This window comes from Euprymna scolopes, chromosome 35 (genome assembly GCF_053919585.1).
Source record: "Euprymna scolopes isolate OS-2025 chromosome 35, ASM5391958v1, whole genome shotgun sequence".
Classification (NCBI taxonomy): Eukaryota; Metazoa; Mollusca; class Cephalopoda; order Sepiida; family Sepiolidae; genus Euprymna; species Euprymna scolopes.
In genome coordinates, this window is record NC_136516.1 from 35,698,534 (window position 1) to 35,713,212 (window position 14,679).

Sequence of the window (14,679 nt, forward strand, 5' to 3'; positions counted from 1 at the left end):
AAAAAATCCTTGTTAAATATGCAGATATTTTCCTAAACATCAAAATATACTTGTGGCGGATGATCTATCGATTTTAGCTTCACTGGTATTTTGAAATCAGTAAATATTTATTTTATCATTATTACCAGCAATGGAAGATTTCACTTTAAATAAAATCAAATAAAAAAGACCATTAAAAGAATAGTTTTGGCATTGGAAAATAGGCATCAATTTTTCTGATTCCGATTAATCGTCACAACACTAATATATATATATATATATATATATATATATATATATATATATATATATATATATATATATATATGCACATAATGTTTATAACAGTATATAGGGCCTGAGCAAAGCCGGGCTGAACTGCTAGTTGACCATATAATTAAGAACGCAGACACAAGGCAAGGAAGGTAACGGCAAAAGAAAAGAGATGCCAATAGATTTTGTGTATTTTATTTACCACAGGAAAAAACAGTAAATCGTAAGGCAATAGAAATCATGTACCTGGATCATTTTGGAGTGAGGACAGGTGTCTCATGGGGTTGAAATTTATGCCTCCCTGAGGTAGAATGACATGCCTTAGGTTCGTCTGGGCTGCATAGATGGGATCTGATGCTGGAAACTGGTAACTAGACATCACTGGGCACTGAAACTGGTAGCCTGAACCACTGGAACTGTTAACTAGAACTGCTGGAGTTGCAGGAAGGTGGAGGAGTGAGTTGGAGCTGCTGGAGTCAGCTGGATTCACTGGAGTTGCAAGAAGCTGCCGGAGTGAGCTGGATTGACTGGAGTTGCAGGAAGCTGCAGAAGTAAGCTGAAGCTGCTGGAGTGAGCTGAAACCACTGAAGTTGGAAGTGCAGTCTGTGGGGGGGGGGGGCAGAAAACAGGCAGTAGCATTCAGTGAGTCGTCCTTACAAGAATAGTTTGAAATTCATTAATAGTTTGTTAGTTTGCCTTGAAAAGAGCTGTTTGACTACTGCTGCTGAATCCCTTGGCTGCTGGGCTCAATAATATGACAATAGCGTGTTAAAGATAGGATTTGGGAGTCTCCATGTTTCCAAGCTGTGCTGTAGGTTATTTATTTTTCTCCTACGGCAAAAATGAGACACAAGCGTCAGAAAGTGGAATTGAAAAAGTCAGGAGGAGCACTTTGACTTTGCATCAGCATTCTAAGCAGGGCATCTCAGGTGAGTAGAAATAAATTAATTCCTTCTCAAAGAGAGAAGACTAAGCCTGGAGAGGTGGACCTCCTAAAACTGTACAGAACCAGCATTATACTGCAATCAACAGGGAATATGTCATTACAGGAATGGTCTATTTACATTTTAGGGGCCGAGAGAAAAAAATCCCAAGCTGTGCTGAAGATTTTTACTGAAAAAATTGCCCACTTTATGAAAAGACGTTCAGGTTACAGAAATGGGTATGTTAAACATACAAATGACTAAAATTAATTCCAGGACGGATGTCTTACAGTTGAAAATGTCTTTGGTGTTTACTGAGTGTGCATATATTAATCTCGGTCCAACATTAAAGTTGGTTGATTTGTTTAATTCGACTAAAATGAAAATTTGAGTTTTTTTCCCTTTGTTATCAAAAAAGTTGTCACTATTTTTAGCATGCATGATCGGATGTGTTCGGGGAGTGTCAGCGAGTATGTTTGTGTTGTAAACAAAAATGAGAACAGTAATTTGACACCTCGACAAGGCTCACTACCTGGATAATTGATCATTATCAATTAGAAATAGACATATGTTTTGTATTTCTTCAGGACCGTAATTTTCCTTCCTAGACAGATCTCCCTGGTTAGAGTGATGGGTGCTTCTGGTAGTGACTCTAACATTAGTTGTGATGGTTGTGATTGTCTGGTTCTTGGGACAGGTTGGGCTTCTGGATGAGTCAAGATCGGTTCTGTCTCCTGTGGCGATTTTCCCAGAAAGCTGATTTGATTGTGTCAATAGAGATGGTGTCCATCTGATTTCCTCAGTCAGTGGTGAGATGCTTTTCTGAGCATTTTAAAACTTTGAAGGGACTCTGACATGTTGGTGTTAGTGGTCTCTTTACCGCATCATTTCAGACAAAAATGAACCCACAGTCCTGTAGCTGTTGAGTGACATAGATGATGGCTACATGGTCTTTACTTCAGTTGGGACATTTTATGGCATACTACCTGAATGAAAGGATATTCAATAGTGACGTTGAGTATGGTGTCATCAAAATATTGGCCGAGTAAAGAGAGTACTGTAATGAAAACTATTTCAGCTTGAGTTGCGGTGAATGAGGTTAATGTTCAACGTTAGTTTCTTGTTCCCATAAGTTTCTATGACAGAACCATTTTCTGCCTGAAATTGAAATGGAGTGGGTTTCACGGCAGATTTGTTAGTGTGATATCACGCAGATGGCTGCAACAGTGTCGACTAAGAATTTAAGACCATTCTTACAGTCCCACATGTAAAGGAAAAAATAATGTGAGTGTGTATTGACAGAGGTTGTCATCATTGCCTGTTGGTTTATTCATTTCCTTGGGTTTTATTATATCTGCAGGGAGAACAACACTTGTGGGTCGCATCACTGAAGCATTGGTAATACCAGCATTCATCAAGGTTGTTTCTTCGTTCTTAACTTGAGCTATGAATATGGTTTTGATTCTGGATGTGTGGTGCTAGGCTTAGGGAGAGTTTAAGGTCTCTCAATTCCTCATGTATTTGGGTTATCTCATCTTTGAGCCATTGTGTGTGGTTTCCGGCACAATTCTTGACTTGGTGAACCTTTTGCTGAGCCTGAAAGTTTATATTGTCAGCTGAATCGGCAACAATGTCTAGGGTTTCTACTGGCATTATGTTCGGTGCTAACCGATCCATCCATGGGCTTCAGGGGATGGTTTCTATCATAGCGTTGTTTCCGAGGCGGCTCTTCATTAGGCGCAAGAGCTCTAATGGGGTTCTATCACCCACAGACACATTAGTGAACAAGTCTCTGATGAGATCTTTATTAGAATATCCCGTTCGCTTGAGGCAAGTGTATGGGAGATGGTTTGGAGTGTCGAGAAGGATGTCTTTCACTTCTTCCACGGTTGATGATGGTAGGGATTGTACCATAGAGACATATTTTTGTTTTGTTGTGTGACTTTTCTAGCTGGAAATATTGCCTCGAGCTGAATGAACTAACTCTTGGTGTTGACTACATTTTATGGTGTCAACTTTATCAAGAAATCTGATGGGTTGATTTATCCAGAACACCTTGTATTTATTAAGTTCTATTTATTTTATTTTATTTATTGTTTGTTAGGACGATCAAATTGCATGGACACACATTAAGGAAAGCCGTTTTTATTAGGGGGTGGGGGCTTTGCCTGAGTGTAAAATACACTTAAATATGATATTTTAATTTGTCAAGATTTCATATATATTATTATAGAGTGATTTCAAAAGTAAAAAAAATAGTTAGGTGCCATCAGTTAGAATCGAAACCGAAACTATAGCATTCAAAGCTGGTGGTGTTACCACTGTAACTGCATCAACATAACATACATATAAAGTGATTAAAAATAAAAATAAACTAAGATGAATGTAAAAAATGTTTAACGACTTCATTTTGACTCGTTTTTGACCCCTTAAAAATAATTTTAGCTCGCTAAAGACCCATGAAAGAACGGCCCATAAAAACCCCAATCATTTGAGGCCCCTAGCGCCACTCTGCAAATTTTAGTTTTGGAGGAGATAGAGTTTGAAAATATGGAGACAGACAGACAGACAAAAAAGATATAGCCTTTTATATATTAGATTTTTCTTGTTTCCTGGAATATTATTATTTCTATTTTCAACAGGATCGTGATCGCACAGAGAGATTCAAGATAGACATAGAAGACTCGAAATTTGGGGCCAAATTTATTGATGACATCCCAAAATACCAAAGCTTAAAACAATTGCCAGGAGTTGACGGATTCGAAATGCCGGTTGACCCATTGTATAAGGTAAGCATAATAATCTATCTAAATTAAAATCAGTTTCATCTCCTCCAATACTTTTGTGATTAATAGATTTTTATTACTACAAGTTACATAAAAAAATCTGTTTTTCTCTTTTTTATATGCAAGGGAGTCACCACTTATCAAGGCCTGGAGGCCACTTGAGGATACGGATTAATGAATGTAAGGCGGTTACAGAGACAACAGTGTAGTGCTTGTTAGTGGTGGAAAATTGGGTAAAATTTGATTATTTAAGAAGAACTTGTTTACATTGGACTTGAAGACGACCATCTTGTAGTTAGCTGGAAAGCAGACCAGTGGAACAGAGTTCCATAGGCGGGCAGTTCTAGCAAAGAAGTTTTGTTCGTGGAATTTGTGTTTAGATTTAGGCACAGATAGAAAGTTGGGGAAATTGTTGATAGTGATTGTAGCTAGTCGAGTGTGAAGGTTTGGCAAGGAGAGGCCATAGATTGAAGCTCGGACGAGCCATTAACATGTAAATAATGATAGAGCAGAGACAGGCTCACAACGTCTCTTCTGCGAAAAAGAGGTTATAGGGAATAGAAAAAGGGCATCACCTATTAGGTTTCAAAGTCAGTTTTGAACTCTGTCACAACTCTGAGCAATTTCTGTTCAGATGTGGCAACAGTGCTCCATTTTAGGATATATTTGGCTCTTATATAGGTAGAGGACTGCGTTGGGAGTAAAATAAGTAAGAGCGATAGAATGATGCAACCAGAAGGTATCTCACTCCCAACGCAATCCTCAGTGATTTTATCAGCCATTTAGGGCAAATATGGGTCAGTGTTGTTAAAAATAAGAATTTCTAAAAGCTGTCCAACACATGCCAGCATGCCAAACTGAATATGATGATCATCTTCAAAAATGCTGATGAGCGCAGAGGAAGATTAAATCTGGACAGTATAGGGAAATATGAGCAGAAAAGTAGACTTTGATGGTATGGTCACATTGAAAGAATGGATGAGAGTTCTTAGGTTAGTAGATGTAACACAGTTGAGGTAGAAGGGTCAGTTGACAGGAGACCAAGGAAAACATGAGAGGAAGTGGTAAGGATGGATAGGAGAGAAAGAGACATAGATAAATACCTGGCCAGAGATAAGTTAATGTGGAAGTCATTTTCTAAAATTCGTTCAACGCATGCTAGCATGTAAAACAGACAATGGTGATGAAGGTTGTTGTTGAAAAGGAGGAGGGGGAGAGCATCATCATCATCATCATTCATGATTTTGTTGGTATTTGCTTCCCAGGCATCCCTCTATTAAGAATTCTTTCAAGAAAGACATTCAGTACTTACAGGAGGGGGGAGGTACACATGAAAGTTGCCAACGTTCCTAAGCGAAAGTGTTTCTGTGGAACGATATGGATTCGAATTTGGTATGGTCCCTCTGGCCTGACTTTCATGAAAACACTCATCTATCTGAAACCACAATCAATAATTTTCCCCACTCTTTATCTGTGCTTAAACCTAAATGTAGATACCATGAACAAAGCTTCTTTCTTAGAACTGCACGCTTGTGGAACTCTGTTCTGTTTTCCTGCTTTCCAACTGACTACAATAAAAGCGTTTATGGATATAATTGGAACATTAGGATGTTTCATCTGATGTTCCTTTTGGCTTCGTAGGCTCGAAGCATTTCCTTGAATAATGGTGATGGTGAGTCTCTCTTAAAACCATTTAATCAGTTTAACGTTTCATCTAGTGCCATTTGGGACATGATGCTGAAAATAGTCATGTAACGCACTCTTGCTATACCAAAGAACAAGAGGACTCAGTTTTCCTTCTCTTAGACCGGCTACTCCTTTCTTTCAATATGGTCGTCTTCAAATCCAACATGAACAAGTTCTTGATGAACCATTCCCTTAAGTAATACAATTTACCCCATTCCCACTACTAACGATATTACGTTCAAGAGGTAACAATTAAAATTATGAACGATATAAAATATGATTTTAAGAAAATGATATTTTCCTTTATTTTCAACAAAAACAAAATAAACAAAAGGAAAACAAACGAAAAAGGTTGGTTAACAAAAGATACAGTTGTTTAGAATTATTACTCTCAGTGCTAAAAAATAAAGACGGCTTGGTGAAACTCAGGTCAAAAAACAGGATGAGGAAGTGGAGGTTATGAGGGAGAAGAAAGGGTAGTCAAATTTTAGAACAGCCGGCAGGCCCAACTTCGAGTGACTCTTCACTCTATTAATAACGAAATTCAATGACAATAAGATTCCTTTTATTTTTTTGTTTTTCTTTTAAACGTTTGGTCAATAAGAAAATTTCAAAAATCTATTTACCACTAGTCCAGAGGGCAATTTCTGCAACTTTCCGTGGGTTGGGGGGGGGGATGTATTTTCCTTTTTTGTGTTTTGGATTCTTTCGGCTGGACTTATCCATGAATCAGGGACCAGAGTTACCTTATCGAGTATAAGCTGATAACTGATCTGTTTCCCTTTCCACATTTATTTATATGGCACCATAACCCATTCTAGGTTATTGCAGAACCCTCTGGAACCTTCTAGATCATTCTAGGTCCTTCTAAACTTTCTATTACTATACTCTGGTTTTTAAACTATTTCATGAATTAAAAACTTTTGAGATTTGATTATTAGGACTGCCTAAAATACTTTAGAACACATTTTAAACTGTTTTATTGATTTTTTATTATTATTTTATAGAAATGCTCCCTCATGAAAATGATTAGATTTTCTCATTAACCCTTATCCTCGATGTGGTGACTCCTTTGTAAAAAAAAAAAAAAACTAGGTTGGCAATCGATGTCGTTAACTACTTACCCACCATCATTTTCCTGCTGATGTTTAGCATCATTCACAATGCTTTTGTTGGCATTCGTTTCCCTGATATCTTTCTATGAAGAATTCTTACTTGAAGGATATCAGCTACTGATGAGAGGGACTATGTAAAAGTTGCCAACATCCCTAAGTCAAAGTGAAATGAACTGGGTTTGAACTTAGCACATCCAAGTTGTCAACCCAGGTCATTAACCACTGAGCCTCCATCATATCCAAGTCGTCATCATCATCGTTGTTATTATTATTATTGCTGTCAATATGATAAAAATAATTTTAAAAGGGTGTTTGAAGGCTTGTCAGTGCAGGTATTATTCAGTTGTTGAAAACAGATACATAATTATAAATAATTCAAAGGGTTCAATAATTTTCAATAAATATTCATTTACCTGACTGTAAATAGTATATTCCCTCATTTTCAAGAGGTAACAAATCTACATCAACTTTCTATGCTTTCTTTTATATAGATCAATTCTGGACATCAGTGGTTCCTACAAGTGTTGTACGTGATTGGTCCATCAAATGGTACCGTTCGCATCCGGCGTTCAGCCATACTGGCAAGCGGAGGGCAGAGTTTGTTGCAAAATGGTACCAACATGAAAATGCTGACGTTGGATGAGGAAGATTTGATCTCTCAGTCGACGGAGATCATCAGTACGATTGTTCCGGGCGTGGCACTTTTTCTTTTGTTCCTCGTTGTTATTGCATCGATTTTCATCTATAGACACTTCAAGCGGAATTAGGGTCAGCGTTAATCGATCATCAATTTCTAAGAATTAGTTGCTTTTTGTGGTTTTAAAAGGAAATATTAATACTTATGCAGAATATGGACTATGTTATCGTTGGCATATTCCAGTAGGTAAACTGTCCGTAGGTGCTAAATGAAAACTTTTGGATTTTTTTTTTTTTTTTTTTCAAAAATGTTGGCCAATGTTAAAACGCTAGCAAAAGTTAAAAATTAAAGAAAACACATAAATACAGAAGAAAACAGTCATCGTATGGTAATTTCAATGAAAAAATGTTGTTACAAAAAAAAAAAACGTACAATGAAAAATTTTAAGAAAATCAAAAGAAAAAAGTTCAAATAAAGTAAAAAATACTTATTGTATAAGTTTCATTAATAAATATTTATTTTCTTGCTAGCAGGCCACCTGGCATTGCCCAGTCGTAAAATGTGTTTAAATATATTTTGATTAATGCAGATTTCGTATTTATTATATGATACTGGACCCAATATATAAGAATGACTAAAAAAGTTAAAAGATTTGTGCACCACCACCGAGAATTGAAACTAAAACATTTAGCTTACAATTTACTTTTTCCTTTGCCATTAATGACGGAGTTATGAAGACATGTTTGTTACAAGGCTAAAAATTAAAACATGAACCAATAGCTATTACGTTATACATGCATACTCAGAATGCCGTCGTTCGACCTTCACCTGGCAAATTTAATTTTTTTTAATTTTCACAATTTTGCACGGATTTTCCTTGGCTAAATCACAAATATAAAGTTTTGCATGGGTTCGAATACTCTATTACTCTATATATTAAGTTTCATGTCTGAAGACCAAAAACTGACAGAGGAGTTTGGTAGGCAAAATTTTTTATACAAATATATATACACATACCTAAATATATATGGAAAGAGGTTTGTTTGCTATAACCTTTTTATGCACATATTACGCAAATATATATTATGTAGAATATCTGCATGAATATAATTACATTTAATAGTTAACTAAAGATGATCACCCCATAAGAAAACTGAAAGAACAATAGGGAATTAAAAGGAATGTTTAAAAGAATATGCAAATTAGCTAGATCTTTTGCAGATGAATGCAATTCCACGACCCATATATAACAAAGTATTTTCTTTTTAAATAGAGAAAAAGGGTTTTAATATGAATATCAATGCACAAAAAATAAAACAAATTTATAGGAATATATATATATATATATATATATAAGCATAAAAAAAAATTAACTATTATATATTGACTACATATCTATATAATTATAAAACTCAAATGACCTTGTAACGGATGTTGTAACCCCACATCTGGTTTACGACTTCCGGTTTCGCATGCATACATAATTGTTAATACTTCCTGCTTTTTTTTTTTTTTTTTTTTTTTTTTTACATCGTTCATTTCTGTATTACGTTTAAGTTATTTTAACAATTTTCTTACAAATAAATCAACTTTAACCCGTTGACAACCATAAGAGCATTTTGCAACAGCGATTTACCCACCGCCTCCCTTTTTTGTTTCATTTTTTTTTTTTTTTACATAGGCATCGCAACTTATCAAGGCCCAGAGACCACTCGAGGATAAGGGTTAAGAATTTATAGGAGTAAAGATGACGAAGGATTATATTGTCTGTTAGGGTTAGTTTGCCTTGCTATTTAGATTCATGCTGACTTTATTCAATTTTCATAAATTTATTTAATTTTCCACAATGTTTTTATCATGTTCCCAATGTCGGTTGCTAAGAAAGATTTCATTGGCTAAGCGTTTCGGTACCTTCCGGAACATACCAATCAAGCATCAGTCTTATCACGGTCCATATTCTGCCCAAGTACCAAAATATTATCGAACCTTGTAACTTTACCTTGAAGTTCCGTCATCTCCATGATGGTTTTGTTTGACCGTCAAGCTGCAAGTAATTTGCAAAGCAAAAGCAATATTGTGCAACTTTTGCGTCTTTTAATAAAATTTTATAAATTGTTTCAAACTTATTTCCTATTTATACATTTTTGAGATGAGGATTGGTTATTTCCATTATTTGGATCCATTGGACTACTATTCTTATTTTGAGTGTCATTTTCACGTTTCGGTTGATGTAACCTCCGACCTTCTTCAGGTGTATGTTTTTTTTTTTTTTTTTTTTTACACAGTGGTCACCACTTATCAAGGACCGGAAGCCACTCAGGGATGAGGGTTATTGCAAGTACATTACGTTAGTGTGGAGATTTGATGAAGTATTTACTTAAGGGGGTGGTTCATTAGGAATTTGTTAACGTTGGACTTGAAGCCATCCAAGTTGTAGTCAGGTGGGAAGCAGGCAGACGGAACAGAGTTCCACAGGTGTGCAGTTCTAAGAAAGTTATTCTCACATTTTGGTTGATGTAACCTCAAACCTTCTTCAGTACACATTGTTGAACTGGGTAATCTGAACAGAATTTTGTTGTTGCTGTACGTCATCCACCCTAGATAGGTTTGAATTAAATTCACAGGCCGTCCCCAGTAACGTGTAACGTTTGGTGCATTTTGGGTAAGAAAGCTAGTATCTTCAGACAACTTGTTGAACCCTGGAACGTTTCTGTTTAACTTGGGAATCTAGATGGAATTTCGAACAGAACCCTTTATTTGCTACCCCTGTGAAATAAATAAAAGGCTTCTGTTCGAAGTTCCGTCCAGATTCCTCGAAACGCTCCCGAGTTCGACAAGATACACCTGAAGATTGGAGATTACAGCGACAAAAACGTTGTGAAAATGACACTCATGATGAGAACAGTAGTTCAAAGATTCCGTATAATAGAAATAATTTATTCCCAATCTGAATGTTTCTTTTGTTTCAGAATTTTCCTAAGATGAGAATTTTTAATTTGGATTATTCGAACTCTTGTCTTCGATGTTATTCTCACGTTTTGGTTGATGTAACCTCAAACCTTCTTCAGGTACACCTTGTTGAACTCGTTAATCTGAACAGAATTTTGTTGTTGCTGTACGGCATCCACCCTAGACAGGTTTGAATTAAATTCACAGGCCGTCCCCAGTAATGTTTGGTGCATTTTGGGTCAGAAAGCTAGTATCTTCAGACAACCTGATCTAGTACCACCAGATGTCCTAAAAGGTATTAACACTCAGGGCCAAAGTCGACCTCGGAGCAATGGTAACTAAGGGACAACTCCACAGCCCTTAAATGGGGTCTTATCAATGGATATCTTTTGCAGTCAATATAAGGTCATAAGACTACACACCTAAAACAAAAATAGGTTTAAGGCTCCTAAAATTCATAGAAAAATTGTCCACAAGGATCTGTGGCGTAACGGATAAAGTGCTAAGTAAATCGGTTCTAAACGACAGTGTTGGAAATACAGTTAAAAATTACGTAAGACTGCTACCAGTCATAGTTGATGGAACAAGAGCAAACTACCCTTGTGGACTAAATAAATGGTTAAACAGATACATTGAGAGCATTGCCAAGGCTACTGCGAAGAAAGTGGGCTCTCTCTACCATGCTAGAAAGCTATTTACACCTGAAAGGATCCTGTATCTCTATAAAGCCACCATTCGCCTATGTATGGAGTATTGTTGCCACATTTGGATTCACGTATCTGCAACTAGTCTCACTCCTGGACAGGATTCAAGAGACTCGCCAACCTGATAGACCCTGAACTATCATCTAGGCTTCAGCCTCTATTCCAGCGATGAAACGTTGCATCCCTCTGCCTGTTCTATAAGTATTTTAATAGCGAATGCTCTGACGAACTACAAGCATTCGTACCCCCCCCCTTGACGTAAATACCCCCGACAATCAGCAAAGTCCCACCTCTTCGCAGTAGAGATCCTTAGGTATAAGAAAGCCTTCTACTCCACTAGTTTCTCTCTCAGAACTGCTAGACTTTGGAACTCTCTTCCGGGATTCTGCTTTCCCAAATGCGCCAACATACTGAAGTTCAAGTGTAATGTGAACAGACATCTTGCTGCTAATCTTTCTTCAACTTATGTCTCCAATAGTAGCCCCCTACTTCGAAGTGGCACTGTGCCTTGTTTGGGATAAAAATTGAATTTAAAAAAGGGGGGGGGTACAAAATAGAATTTGTGTAAAAGAATAAAGTGGGAGCTTAATTGCCAACCCAATATTTATTTACACACTCAATTGTAAGATATGTTTTGAGGTTGATAAACTGGCTTCGCTGCAGGTTTTGTAACCTAAATCATCAGACTCGCTCAATCAGCAACCAAAGTATTTAAAAACAGGCCACCTGGCATTGCTCGCTCGTAAAATATGCTCAAATATATTTTAATTTATGCAGATTTCGTATTTATTATTATAGAGACAATTATATATCGATTATTATATTGTACCCAATATATAGTAGTGATTTCAAAAATTAAAAAAGAAAAAAATTGATTAGAATTGAAACCAAAATATTTAGCTCTCCCATATTTTATTTATTCATTTTTACTTTTTTACATGGTAATCACCACTTACAAAGGCCCAGAAGCCACTCAGGGATAAGGGTTATTGCGTGTACAGTTGTTACACCCAAAAAGTAAATGCCAGGAAGATCAGAAAGGTTCTGATCTTATAAAAAAATAAATAAATAATTGTGAAGTCGGCCGTGAAGGGCTGACTGAAAGAGATATTTTGTGTTTTTTTAGCCTGATCTTTCTAGCCGTGTGGTTGTGTAGATGTAAAAATAAAAAATGTACTAAATTTTAAAATGCATACATTTTTTTTTGTGAAATATGGAAGGGAGGGATGTTACATGATAAGGGCTGTCCCCTTTTCATGTAAGTATAAAAATAGAGAGATTAGTTAAAATGTAAATGAAATAGCATAGGCGAAATTCGAACCTGGTAATTTAGGTTTAGAAATAGATTACGTGTGAGAATTTAAAAATGTAAAAAAAAACATTTGTTTAGAATATAGATAAATATTTCAAGGAAAGAATGTGAACTCTCAAGTTTGTTATGAAATTTTAAATTGAAAGAATGCAGCTTATAAGATAATGTTTTTAACATATTGGAAAAATAGGTTACTGAGAAATAGGAAAAGTTTTGGACACGTATGTCCAGAACACGTGAAAGAAGGCACATGTTTTAACATGTGTATGACGTCACGGAAAATAGAAAGTTCTAGGAATAGAGAAAAAACTTTAGAGTAGTCAGTCAGAGAAAAAACTCAGAGAGAGTCAGTCATCTAGGAGCGAGACGTCACTTCAAGAAAAAAATGTGAAACTTTGAATTCTTGGTGATGGAAACGGCCGGTCGTGACGAAATAAACCATTATGTGTTTTGTAAAGCTTGTCTTGTGTTTATGATTCTTACAAAAAGGTAAAGTTAAATTGTATTATATATGTGTGTTATAAAATGTCTTTTCATACACATCTCGACTTCTCATATCCACAATGTGAATCTATATCATGTCTACACAATGTCTGAACACTATGTCCTCACTCAAAGAGCTTTCTTCTTCTTCCAATCTACATATCTAAGGAATGAACATTTTAATATAAGAATCTCTCTAAGTCTCTTACAACAACATCTTTCTCTCGGAGTCGTTCTAAGCATCACTTCTAATAAGACTCTTTCTAAGAAATTCTCTCTAAGACTCTCTTTTGATGAAACCCCTATATGTAACACAGTAATCAATGGGATAATATCGTAGTAATCGTTAGTAATGGAGATTTGATAAAGTGTCTTACTTAAGGGGACAGTTTATCAGGAATTTGTTTATGTTGGACTTGAAGACACCCAAATTGTAGTCAGGTGGGAAACAGGCAAACGGAAGAGAGTTCCACAGGTGTGCGCTCTTCTAAGAAAGAAGCTTTGTTCATGGAATCTACATTTTGATTTAGGCACAGATAAAGAGTGGGAAAAATTATTGACAGTGGTTTCAGCTAAACGGGTGTTTTTTGTGAATGATTGGAGAGGGGGACCAGAGATTGGAGCTCAGACGAGCACTTGCCATGGAAATAACAATAAAACAAAGACAGACTCGCAACGTCTCTTCTGTGGGAGAGAGGTTGCAGGGAAGAGAAAAGCCACTAAGCCACAAAGTCTATTTTGTACTCTGTCAAGGCAGGATAGGCTGTTTTTAGCAGCTCCTGCCCAGATATGGCAGCAGTACTCCATCCTGTATTATTCACAACCATTTGAGCTAAAGCCACATACTCATCAATTTTACAAATAAGCAGCTTTTTTCCACAATAGTCTGGTGAAGACCGTTCTGCACCTACACACACACACACACACACACAAGTTCACTTTTATATATGTAAAAATAAAACATCTTTTTCGAGTGTGAAGTCATGGTAAGATTGCAAACCAAATAACTTGACAGAAAGATAGACTTCTTTTCTAGAGAAAACAATTATCAAGGTCCCAAAGCCCCTCTAGGGTTAATGATTGTCAGGTGGTCGATGAAACAACATCGTGATGATGATTGGTAGTGGTGCAAATTGGGCAGAATTTGATCATATAAGAGGACGCAACAAGAACTTGTTTAGATTGGGCTTGAAAATGATGTTATAGTCAGCTGGTAAGCAGCCCTACAGCATTATGTTTCATAGATGAGTAGTTCTAGGAAAGAAATTTTGCTCATGGAAGTCTTGCTTTGTTTTAGCCATAGAGAATAAGGGAAATTGTTAACAGTGGTTGTAGCTTGATGAGTTTGTTCCGAGTATTTTACGGGCGGGTGGGGGGAGGGTGCATAGCTTGAAGCTCAGTCAAGCAACTGCCATGAAAACAAGCCAAGCATGCAGGGTCCCTCTCCACGAGTGAAAAAATTTACTTTCACCATGACGAATGTTTGTGCAAAATTTCAATAAAATTCAAAGAGTGGTTATTGAGAAAAGTGCAAACAAACGAACAGACAAACGAGTGAATTACTAGGTCTAATCCCTCTGTTTCTTCGGGGGACTGATAACGATAAAGCAGAAAAAAGATGACAACATCTCTTCTGCAAGAAAGAGGTAGTTGGAAGGGGAAAAAATATCACCTACTAGATTTCAAAGCCACTTTTGTACACAGTCTGAGCAGGGCCTTCCCAGATTTGGTATCAATACTCCATCTTATTTGGCTTTTAATAACATAAAAGATTGTGTTGGAAGTGAAATATCTTTTGGAACGGAACCATCCAATCATTTTTCCAATGACCT

General features: G+C 36.5%; 1 protein-coding gene across 1 annotated transcript in view; it reads left to right on the forward strand.

Moving 5' to 3' along the window:
* LOC145259601 (extracellular matrix organizing protein FRAS1-like) overlaps positions 1-7,699 on the forward strand; it is a 294,783-nt gene extending 287,084 nt beyond the window's left edge. The window contains exons 63-64 of the mRNA XM_080117256.1: positions 3,818-3,964; positions 7,254-7,699. Coding sequence (XP_079973382.1) covers positions 3,818-3,964; positions 7,254-7,529 — 423 coding nt within the window. The 3' untranslated portion in view covers positions 7,530-7,699. The remainder of the gene's footprint in view (positions 1-3,817; positions 3,965-7,253) is intronic.
* Positions 7,700-14,679: the final 6,980 nt, after the last annotated feature.